At 43.2% G+C, this 12106-nt stretch overlaps 1 protein-coding gene across 2 annotated transcripts in view; it reads right to left on the bottom strand.

The window, feature by feature from the left end:
• Nucleotides 1-2175: 2175 nt before the first annotated feature.
• Nucleotides 2176-12106, bottom strand: part of spg21 (SPG21 abhydrolase domain containing, maspardin) — an 81380-nt gene continuing 71449 nt past the window's right edge. For both annotated transcript variants that reach the window (XM_038813219.1, XM_038813220.1), the window contains one exon: nt 2176-3255. In XM_038813219.1, the coding sequence (XP_038669147.1) occupies nt 3136-3255 (120 nt within the window). In that variant the 3' untranslated portion in view covers nt 2176-3135. The remainder of the gene's footprint in view (nt 3256-12106) is intronic.

Here is a 12106-nt window from a genome sequence, read left to right as displayed (position 1 = left end):
AAAACTAAAGAAGGTGCTGATAGCAGAATGCGTTAATAGCAGAACAAGGCTTAGTGCTCAGTGAAAGCTAAACTTAAGAACAAGTGGCAGATGGCCCGATGTGGAGTGGGGTGGAGGGGGTGCGCCACTGAATCATTGCAGCAGTCTAAAGACTGACATGTGGACATGAGAGCAAGATATTGCATTCAAATCGCAAGTGACAAGAAGGTGGGGTCATGCCTGTGGACCCGAGCGAAGGTATTCTGCAAAGCAGCCACACAGTCTGCACTTGGGAGCAGAGAATATACAGTAATAGACAAAATTGAAGGAAGTGCAAGTGAAACACTGCTTCACCTGAAAGGAGCATTTGGGGCCTTGGACAGTGGGGAGATAAAGGGACAAGTGTTGCATGTTGTGAGGGTTGCATGGGAATGTGCTGTGGGAAGGGGATAAGGGGGAGTGAACAGGGTGTCCCTACAGAATACTGATTGTGGAGGGGGTGTGTTTGGTGGTGGTGTCATGCTGGAGTTGGCAGAAATGGTGGAGGATGAACCTTTGAATGAAGAGGCTGGTGGGGTGAAAAGTGAGGACATGGGGAACCCTATATTGGTTCTAGGATGGAGGGGAAAGGGTGAGGCAGGGGTGCGGGACGTGAGTCGGTCATGGTTTTGTACCCTGTCAACCACAGTGGGGGGAACCATCAATCCAGAAAAACAGAAGATGCCTGAGGTTTTGAAAGACAGCATCGTTGGAACAGATGTGAAGGAGGCGGAGAAATTGGGAGGATGGGTCACAGTCCTTGCAGAAAGCGGGGTGTGAGAAGCTGTGTGAGTTAGTGCGCTTTGGAATCAATATTGATAGTCAGTCTATCACCAGAAATTGAGACAGAAAGGTCAGGTAAGGGAAGTGCTGGTGATGGAGATAATGGTGAGACAGGGGTGGACATAGGAAGCAAAATCGATGCTTTCCAGATCCAGACAGAAGCTTAAATGGCACCAATACAGTCAACAATGTAGTGGAAAGAGAGGGGGCCTAAACAGGACCAGAACAAGGAATGTTCCACATACTCCACAAAAAGACAGGCATAACTGGGACCCATGTGAGTACCCAAAGCCAGACCCTTTATTGGGGGAAGTGAGACAAGTTAGAGGAGACATTTTTGAATGAGTCAACAAGTTAGTTCATCTATGTGAAGGATCACAGGGGTGGACAGGAATTGTCCGGGCCTCTGCTCAAGGAAGAGGCAGAGTCCTCACGCCATCCAGGGATAAAACTGTCTTAGATTTAGTATTATATAATGAAACAGGGTCAAGTAGTAATGTCATAGCAAAGGTGATCTAGGAAATAGTGATCATAATACCATTCAATTCCATTTAAGATCGTCAGTGACATACTCGAATTACCAGCAAGAATATTGAACTTAAATAAAGTTAATTAAATAGGTTTAAGGGAGAACTGTCTATATGCTATATTGAATCCTTTCATCTTTTTAAAGACCTTGATGACATTATCCCTCAACCTTCACATCAGAGAGCACAAACTAATTCCATACATCTTATCCGCATAATTTAATCCGTACAGCCCAGGCATCATTCTGGTAAATCTGCACTGCACCTATTGAAGGCCACTGTATCCTTCCTGGACCCCCAGCATCCAGAACCAACATTGTTTTTTCACTCACTGATCAAATCCAAAATCAAAATTGGGGCTGGTTTAGCACAGGGCTAAAGAGCTGGCTTTTAAGCAGACCAAGGCATGCCAGCAGCACTGTTCAATTCCCGTACCAACCTACCCGAACAGGCGCCAGAATGTGACAACTAGGGGCTTTTCACAGTAACTTCATTTGAAGCCTACTTGTGACAATAAGCGATTTTCAAAAAATTTCATTTCAAATTCATGTTGGAGCCACCATTTACAAGTCCTTACATTAAGTTGCTAATTCTCCCCTCAAATCTATTAATTAGCTTAATTTAAGTTTAATATTCTTGTAATATTATTGTAAGTCCAAACCCAGCATAGTGAGATAAAGGGCCCTGACGTACATTGCTCACTTAAGAATGGAAAGTAATTCAAATCTTCAAACATATATAAATTAAATATAAACAAAATGCTGGTTAGTCGGGTAGTAAATGTGGATAGAAGACGAACTAGATGCTGTCAAATGATGCTGTTTTACCATGAACATATAGTACAACATTCCATGTTTAAACAATCAAAGTAATTTATTAGCCAGCATAATGCAAAAGCTTCTAATAATAGGAGCTCAGCCCCAAAGACACTTTTAAAAGAGGTTATGAATTCTATTCATTGCAGGTGAGATATGCACTTCATTCACAGAATGCAGTAAGCACATCGATGGCATTGACATGTCAGAGTGTAATCTTGACATTCAGCAAGTTATTGTCTCCCAATGAAACATTTGACACACTGCCGTTTTCAACTAAATATGTTCAACAACATGTTCACATAACAGAGTATTTACACTTTAAACCATAACCCAGTAAGTAATCAATGTTAAAACACTGCAAATTTTCAAATGCGGCTTTATATTTGCAGCAATTACAAACAGATTAATTGAGCAATTAAAACTGCAAATTAACAACCTTACAATGTGTGTCCATTTATTTTAACAGATATATATGAACTTCAAAACAAATTATGGCAGCCATTTCAATAAGTAACTAAAATATTTGCAGTAAATCTAATCAGGCACAAAAACAAAACAAAGGCCCCATTTAGGTATCCAACAAAAATATATTTCCGGATCAAGGAACCGTGACGTGATAGGACCACAGGCAAGATGCATCTGAAATGCTTAACCGATAGAGTGAATTAAAATAAAACGGGCTTGAACAAAATAGAACTGACATAAGGGGCAGATGCAAGAAGACTTTGTACTTACAGAATCAGTTATTTTTACCTATGGCTTGGATTCCACACCTTTAATTAGACAACAGATTGTGGACAGTTTTAGACTGAGGTTCCGGAGGATTTAGTCCATTAGAAGAACCAAAATAATCAGAGAGCCATCTCACTTTTTCTGCTAGAAGGAATTTTTTTTTTTAAAAAGGCACTGCTGACACTTAAAAAACCCAAGCAGAGTTCACAGTTCAATGCCTTCGTGTGGAAATTCACTCCATTCTTCAAGGGAATAAGTCACAGATCTTCTTCATTCCCATTTTCTACCCTGGATTTGTGTATCTCAAGCTCTTCGGCACTCACCATTGCTGGGTCAATTGCAGCATACCGTGTACCATGGAACTGTCGCAGGTGGATCTGGAAATAAAACAGATGGTTTAAACCTTTTCATACATCATGTCCTTCCTGATACAAGCTACTGCAGCATTCCACAATCAATAAGCAAAAAACTTAGAACATTGTTATGATTAGAAACAAGACTGTAGGCTTCCCATTTAAACAGCTGTAAATGCTGAAATTACCCATTATACCGCCATTTGAACAAGAAAATAGGAAATATAGGCAACCTTTATTATTGGACATGGAATAGTGGGACAGATTGTCAATGAATGAAGTAGAAAACCACAGCAGACTGTTCAATGTTCTTGAAGCTGCACTCATCCAGGCAAATGAAGAGTATTCGATCACACTCCTGACTTGGGTCTTGTAGATGGTGGAAAGGCTTTAGTGATGATTCATTTGTTGAGAGTACGGGTTATCGATTCAATAAACACAATGCTGCAGCACTCCAATACATGAAGCATTGGATATCAAAAGGAAATTAAATCCCAGATTCTCACAAATGGGATTATCAAAACAATGTGACAGTGATGAGATAGCAAAGCCCTACATATGTATCAATAGTGTCAAAACAATTCCAGTTTGCTTTTTTAATCCTCAATTCCAGTCATACGGTGAAGATACTCGCAACAATGCGGTTTGGGAGAGAGTTCCAGGATTTTGTTCCAGCTGTGAAGGAACAGTGACATTAGTCCATGTCAGGACTGTTTGTGACTGAGGGAAACTTGTCTGTGACAGTGCTTCCAAACACTACCTTTGTCCTTTTAGGAGGTAGAGATTGTGGGTTTGGAAGATGCTGTGGCTCTCCACAGCTGGGGCAAGTTAGTGCAATGCATCGTGTAGGTGGTACAAACCAACATTCTGCAAGCTAAGTGCACTATCATGCACCAATTTCAAACATACTGTGGGTTGCAATAAACGCCCTGTACATAACCAACAAATGCGGCTGTGCAATTGAATAAATAGGCAGTGCACAAAGGAAAATCAGAGGGAACATTGGCGCATACTGCAACCATGATGTGCAGTCATGTTTAATGTTTAGTGAATGTTTAAGCTGGTGGATGGAGTGCTAAATAAATTCATCCTGGATGATGTCGAGCTTCATGAGATGTACTTATTATTCTACCTCACTCCTGACTTTCACCTTGTTGATTGTGCACTTTGGACGATAGAACATGATTCAGACACCACAGTTTGCCAAGCGTCTTGCAATCAGAGTATTAGCTGGTCCAGTTAAGATTTTTGTCAATGGTAACCGCCACAGGATGCTGTTGGTGGAACATTTAGAATGGCAATGCCATTTAACGTCATGGGCACATGCCTACACTCTCTCTAGCTGATGAAGAAGGTAAGAGCCTATGGTATCCAGGGCAATTTGACAAACTGGATCCAAAGCTGGCTTAGTGTTACGAGGCAGAGGGTGATGATTGCTTTTCATAGAATTTCGAGTCTGCACCGGCTCTTGGAAAGAGCACCTTACTTGAGCCCACACCTCCACCCCATCCCAGTAACCCAGTATCCCCACCAAACCTCTTGGAACCAAGGGCAATTTAGCATGGTCAGTCTACCTAACCTGCACATCTTCGGACTGAGGGGGGAAACCGGAGCACCCGGAGGAAACCCATGCAGACAGGGGGAGGAAGTGCAAACTCAACACAGCCACCAGAGATCGGAATTGAACCCAGGCCCCTGGAGCTGAGGCAGCAGTGCTGACCCACTGTGCCACCTTGCTGACCATTTTGTGACTGGAAGCCTTTGTCCAATGGTGTTCCGCAGGGATTAGTGCTGGGTTCCTTGTTATTTGTAGTGTACATTAATGATCTGGATGTCAATGCAGGAGGCTTGATAAATAAGCTTGCGGACGACACAAAAATTAGTGGTGTGGTAAGTAGTGAGGAGCACAGCCTTAGATATAGATGATATAGAGGGGCTTGTTAGATAGGCAGAAGAATGGCAAATAGAATTTAACCATGAAAAGTGCGAGGTAATGCATTTTGGGGGGGACTAACAAGGCAAGGGAATATACAACCAATGGTCAGACCCTAGGAAGTACAGAGGATTAAGGGGATCTTGGTGTGTATGTCCACAGTCTCTAATGTCAGCAGGAAACATAGGAAATAAGAGCACAAGGCCATTCGGCTCTTTGAGCCTGCTCTGCCATACATTATACTCATGGTTGACCATCCAACTCAATAGCCAAATCCTGCTTCCCCTCCATATCCTTTGGTCCCCTTTGCCTGAAGTGCTACATCTAACTGCTTCTTGAAAACATATAATGTTTTGGCCTCAATTACTTCCTGTGGTACGAATTCCATAGGCCGACCACTCTCTGGGTGAAGAAATTTCTCCTCACCTCTGTCCTAAATGGTCTACTCTGTATCCTCAGACTGTGACCCATGGTTATGCGCGCACTCACCACTGGGAAAATCCTTGCTGCAGCTATCCTGTTTAGTCCTGTTCGAAATTTATAGGTTTCTATGATATCCCTCCTCGTTCTTCTGAACTCGTGAATACAATCCTAACTGATTCAATCTTTGCTCATAGGTTAGTCCCGCCATCCCAGGAATCAGTCTGGTAAACCTTCGCTACAGAGCAAGAACATCCTCCTGCATATAAGGAAACCAAAACTGCACACAATATTCCAGGTGTGGCCTTAAAAAGGCCCTGTATAATTGCAGCAAAATATCCCTGATGTATTTGAATCCACTTGCTATGAAGGCCAACATACCATTTGCCACCTTTACTGCCTGCTGTACCTGCATGCTTACCCTTCAATGACTGGTGTACGAGGACACCCAGGTCTTGTTGCACATTCCACTCTTGTAATTTATGGCTATTCAGATAATAGTCAGCCTTTTCGTTTTTGCTACCAAACTGTATAACCTCGCATTTATCCAAATTATACTACATCTGCCATTCATTTGCCCACTCACCCAACTTCATCCCCCTCACAGCTCACCCTCCCACCCAACTTGGTGTTATCTGCAAATTTGGAGATATTACATTTTGTTCCTCATCTAAACCATTAATACATATTTGTGAATAGCTGGGGTCCTAACACTGATCCCTGTGGATCCCCACGAGTCACTGCCTGCCAATTTGAAATTCCTACGCTTTGTTTCCTGTCTGCCAACCAGTTTTCTATCCATCTCAATACACTACCCCTAATTCTATGCACTTTGATTTTACACACTAATCTCTTATGCGGCACTTTGTCAAAAGCCTTCTGTAAGTCCAAAGAAACCAGATCCACTGGCTCCCCCCTCATCAACATTACTAGGGCAGGCAGTTATAGTGGTTAAGATATCATCCTTGCTTTTATTAATAAGGCATTGAATATAGAAGTAGGGAAGTTATGTTGGAGCAGTATAAAACACTGGTTCGGCCCAAGCTGGAGTATTGTGTGCAGTTCTAGTCTGGCCATTTGGCCCATCGAGTCTGCACCGGCTCTTGAAAAGAGCACCCCACTTAAGCCCACAACTCCATGCTATCCCCGTAACCCAGTAACCCCACCTAACCCAAGGACAATTTAGCATGGCCAATCCACCTAACCTGCAGATGTTTGGACTGTGGGAGGAAACCCACACAGACACTGGGAGAACGTGCAGACTCCACACAGACAGTGACCCAAGCAGGGAATTGAACCTGGGACCCTGGAGCTGTGAAGCAACTGTGCTAACCACTGTGCTACTGTGTCATTTTTTAGCAGTTGTGTGGTGTGAATGATTCTTGTCACTAATCAGAAGAAGCCACAGGCAGAAATGTTTACAACCACCTTCAGCCAGAAGTACACATCAATGCACATTGATAACAGTTAGATTAGGTAGAAAGGCATAAACAGCATAGATATTTGGAGATACTGCAGATTTGGGAGAGTTAGGTTAAGACATTAAAAAACAGGACCCGAGGTACTAATCTCCAGGTTACTAGCAGTGCCACATACCAGTGAGCATACAACTAGGAAGGTTAAATCTGATGAACGTATGTTGCAATGATGAGTGTAGGAAACAAGGATTCAGATTCCTGGTGTATTTGGACACGTTCAGAAGGTGGGATGTGTGGAAGAACATAAGAACCAGGAGCAGGAGTAGGCCATCTGGCCCCTTGAGCCTGCTCCGCCATTCAATGAGATCATGGCTGATCTTTTGTGGACTCAGCTCCACTTTCCGACCCAAACACCATAACCCTTAATCCCTTTATTCTTCAAAAAAGTATCTATCTTTACCTTAAAAACATTTAATGAAGGAGCCTCAACTGCTTCACTGGGCAAGGGATTCCATAGATTCACAACCCTTTGGGTGAAGAAGTTCCTCCTAAACTCATTCCTAAATCTACTTCCCCTTATTTTGAGGCTATGCCCCCTAGTTCTGCTTTCACCCGCCAGTGGAAACAACCTGCCCGCATCTATCCGATCTATTCCCTTCATAATTTTATGTTTCTATAAGATCACCCCCTCATCCTTCTAAATTTCAATGAGTACAGTCCCAGTCTACTCAACCTCTCCTCGTAATCCAACCCCCTCAGCTCTGGGATTAACCTAGTGAATCTCCTCTGCACACCCTCCAGCGCCAGTACGTCCTTTCTCAAGTAAGGAGACCAAAACTGAACACAATACTCTAGGTGTGGCCTCACTAACACCGTATACAATTGCATCATAACTTCCCTAGTCTTAAACTACATCCCTCTAGCAATGAAAGACACAATTCCATTTGCCTTCTTTATCACCTGTTGCACCTGTAAACCAACCTTCTGTTACTACCGAAGTGTGCATTAGCACACCCAGGTCTCTCTGCACAGCGGCATGCTTTAATATTTTATAGTTTAAATAATAATCCCGTTTGCTGTTATTCGTACCAAAATGGATAACCTCACATTTGTCAACATTGTATTGCATCTGCCAGACCCTAGCCCATTCACTTAACCTATCCAAAGCCCTCTGCAGACTTCCAGTATCCTCTGCACTTTTCACTTTACCACTCATCTTAGTGTCATCTGCAAACTTGGACACATTGCCCTTGGTCCCCAACTCCAAATCATCTATGTAAATTGTGAACAATTGTGGGCCCAACACGGATCCCTGAGGGACACCACTAGCTACTGATTGCCAACCAGAGAAACACCCATTAATCCTCACTCTTTGCTTTCTATTAATTAACCAATCCTCTATCCATGCTACTACTTTACCCTTAATGCCATGCATCTTTATCTTATGCAGCAACCCTTTGTGTGGCACCTTGTCAAAGGCTTTCTGGAAATCCAGATATACCACATCCATCGGCTCCCCGTAATCTACTGCACTGGTAATGTCCTCAAAAAATTCCACTAAATTAGTTAGGCACGACCTGCCCTTTATGAACCCATGCTGCGTCTGCCCAATGGGACAATTTCTATCCAGATGCCTCGCTATTTCTTCCTTGATGATAAATTCCAGTATCTTCCCTACTACCGAAGTTAAGCTCACTGGCCTATAATTTCCTGCTCTCTACCTACCTCCTTTTTTAAACAGTTGTGTCACGTTTGCTAATTTCCAATCCACCGGGACCACCCCAGAGTCTAGTGAATTTTGGTAAATCATCACTAGTGCATCTGCAATTTCCCTAGCCATCTCTTTTAGCATTCTGGGATGCATTCCATCAGGGCCAGGAGACTTGTCTACCTTTAGCCCCATTAGCTTGCCCATCACTACCTCCTTAGTGATAACAATCCTCTCAAGGTCCTCACCTGTCAGAGCCTCAATTCTATCAGTTGCTGGCATGTTATTTGTGTCTTCCACTGTGAAGACCGACCCAAAAAACCTGTTCAGTTCCTCATTTCCCATTATTAAAACTCCCTTCTCATCCTCTAAAGGACCAATATTTACCTTAGCCACTCTTTTTTGTTTTATATATTTGTAAAAACTTTTACTGTCTGTTTTTATATTCTGAGCAAGTTTACTCTCATACTCTATCTTACTCTTCTTTATAGCTTTTTTAGTAGCTTTCTGTTGCCCCCTAAAGATTTCCCAGTCCTCTAGTCTCCCACCAATTTTTGCCACTTTGTATGCTTTTTCCTTCAATTTGATACTCTCCCTTATTTCCTGAGATATCCACGGTCGATTTTCCCTCTTTCTACCGTCCTTCCTTTTTGTTGGTATAAACCTTTGCTGAGCACTGTGAAAAATCGCTTGGAAGGTTCTCCACTGTTCCTCAACTGTTCCACCATAAAGTCTTTACTCCCAGTCTACATTAGCTAGTTCTTCTCTCATCCCATTGTAATCTCCTTTGTTTCAACACAAAACACTAGTATTTGATTTTACCTTCTCACCCTCCATCTGTATTTTAAATTCCACCATATTGTGATCGCTCCTTCTGAGAGGATCCCTAACTATGAGATCATGAATCAATCCTGTCTCATTACACAGGACAAGATCTAGGACCGCTTGTTCCCTCGTAGGTTCCATTACATACTGTTCTAGGAAACTATCGCGGATACATTCTATAAACTCCTCCTCAAGGTTGTCTTGACCGACCTGGTTAAACCAATCGACATGTAGATTAAATCCCCATGATAACTGCTGTACCATTTCTACATGCATCAGTTATTTCTTTGTTTATTCCCTGCCCCACCATAACGTTACTATTTGGTGGCCGATAGACAACTCCTATCAGTGACTTTTGCGCCTTACTATTCCTGATTTCCACCCAAATGGATTCAACCTTAACCTCCATAGCACCAATGTCATCCCTTACTATTGCCCGGATGTCATCCTTAAATAACAGAGCCACACCACCTCCCTTACCATCCACTCTGTCCTTCCGAATAGTTTGATACCCAGGGGCTGATTTAGCTCACTGGGCTAAATCGCTGGCTTTTAAAGCAGACCAAGCAGGCCAGCAGCACGGTTCGATTCCCGTATCAGCCTCCCCGGACAGGCGCTGGAATGTGGCGACTAGGGACTTTTCACAGTAACTTCATTGAAGCCTACTCGTGACAATAAGCGATTTTCATTTCATTCATTTTCATATTTAACTCCCAGTCGTGACCATCGTTTAACCATGTTTCTGTAATGGCCACTAAATCATAGTCATTCACGATGATTTGTGCCATCAACTCATTTACTTTATTCCGAATACTACGAGCATTCAGGTAAAGTACACTTATGTTGGTTTTTTTACCTGTGTTTTGAATCTTAAAATCTCCAGTTTTATTCCTTTTAGTATTACTGGGCCTATTCACTGAGCTCCCCTCAGTCACTGTACCTTGTACTGTTGCCCTTTTTGTTTTTTGACTTTGTCTTCTCTGCCTTGCACTTTCCCCCTTACTTCCTTTTGCTTCTGTCCCTGTTTTACTACCATCCGACTTCCTGCATCGGTTCCCATCCCCCTGCCACATTAGTTTAAACCCTCCCCAACAGCTCTAGCAAACCCCCCCCCCCCCAGGACATCAGTTCCAGTCCTGCCCAGGTGCAGACCGTCCGGTTTGTACTGGTCCCACCTCCCCCAGAACCGGTCCCAATGTCCCAGGAATTTGAATCCCTCCCTCTTGCACCATCGCTCGAGCCATGCATTCATCCTATCTATCCTGACATTCCTACTCTGACTAGCTCGTGGCACTGGTAGCAATCCTGAGATTACTACCTTTGAGGTCCTACTTTTTAGTTTAACTCCTAACTCGGAAGCACTCGGAGGAAACCCATGCAGATACGGGGAAATGTACAAATTCCACACAAACCATTACTAAAGGTGGGAATCGAACCCGGGTCCCTGGCGCTGTGAGGCAGCAGTGTTAGCTACTCTGCCACCATGCTGCCCTTGATAGATTAATATCCTCCTTCTGTACTGTAAAGATTCTGTAATTCTGTAAATGTCCACAAATCCCTGGAGTGAGCAGGGTAGGTTGATAAGAGGGTTAAAAAGGTAGATGGCGTCCTTTCCTTTATTAGCCGAGGTATAGAATATAAGAGCAGGGGATTTATGCTGGAACTGTATAAAACATAAAGGCCGCAACTTGACTCAACTCATTCCTGAAATGATTACACTAAAAAAGGTACAGAGGAGATTGATGAGAATGTTGCCAAGACTGGAAAACTGCAGCTATGACGAAAGTGTGGATCGGCTGGGACTGTTCTTCTCGGAACAGAAGAGGCTGAGGGGAGATTTGATTCAGGGGCCTGGATACAGTGGATGGGAAGGGAAATTTATTTCTGTAAAGAGGAGAGGTCAGTGACTACGGGGCATAGATTTTAACTAATTGATGGAAGGATTAGAGGGGAGATTAGGAAATGTTTTTATCATCCAGTGGGTTGTGGGGGTCTGGAACATTATTGCCTTAAAGAGTAGTAGAGGAAGAAATGCCATTACTGGCAGGGCTATAAATCAAATGCTGGCAAGTGGGATTAGACTGTGTGGCTAGTTTCTCGGAGGCACAGACATGAGGAGCCAAGTGGCCTCCCTGTGCCATAAACTTTCTATGATTACCATCATCGAAGGGGCTGACAATATCCTTGGGCTCAGTATCAACTATAGAACATTAAAATGGGCTAGCCACATAAATACTGTGGCTATAATAGGTCAGAGGCTGGAAATTCCGTGACAATCACCTTGCTTTTCAAAGCTTTCCATCATCTACAAGGCACGTGCCAAGAATATGATGGCATATTCCCCAATTGCCTGCCTGAATGCAGTTCCAATAATAGTCCAGAGAGCTTGACACTATCCAAAACAAAGCAGTCCATTTTATAGGCACCCCATCCACCATCTTGCTACCTCCACCTGCACGGTGGTAGCAACTGTGCACCATCTACTATATGCACTGCAGCAACCCGTCAAGTATAGGAAACCAGAGCAGATGGAAGCAGCCAGAGTAAACGTCTCTTCACCTTCCTTGGCCT

This window comes from Scyliorhinus canicula, chromosome 12 (genome assembly GCF_902713615.1).
Source record: "Scyliorhinus canicula chromosome 12, sScyCan1.1, whole genome shotgun sequence".
Classification (NCBI taxonomy): domain Eukaryota; kingdom Metazoa; phylum Chordata; class Chondrichthyes; order Carcharhiniformes; family Scyliorhinidae; genus Scyliorhinus; species Scyliorhinus canicula.
This window is presented reverse-complemented; position numbering and strand designations above follow the sequence as displayed.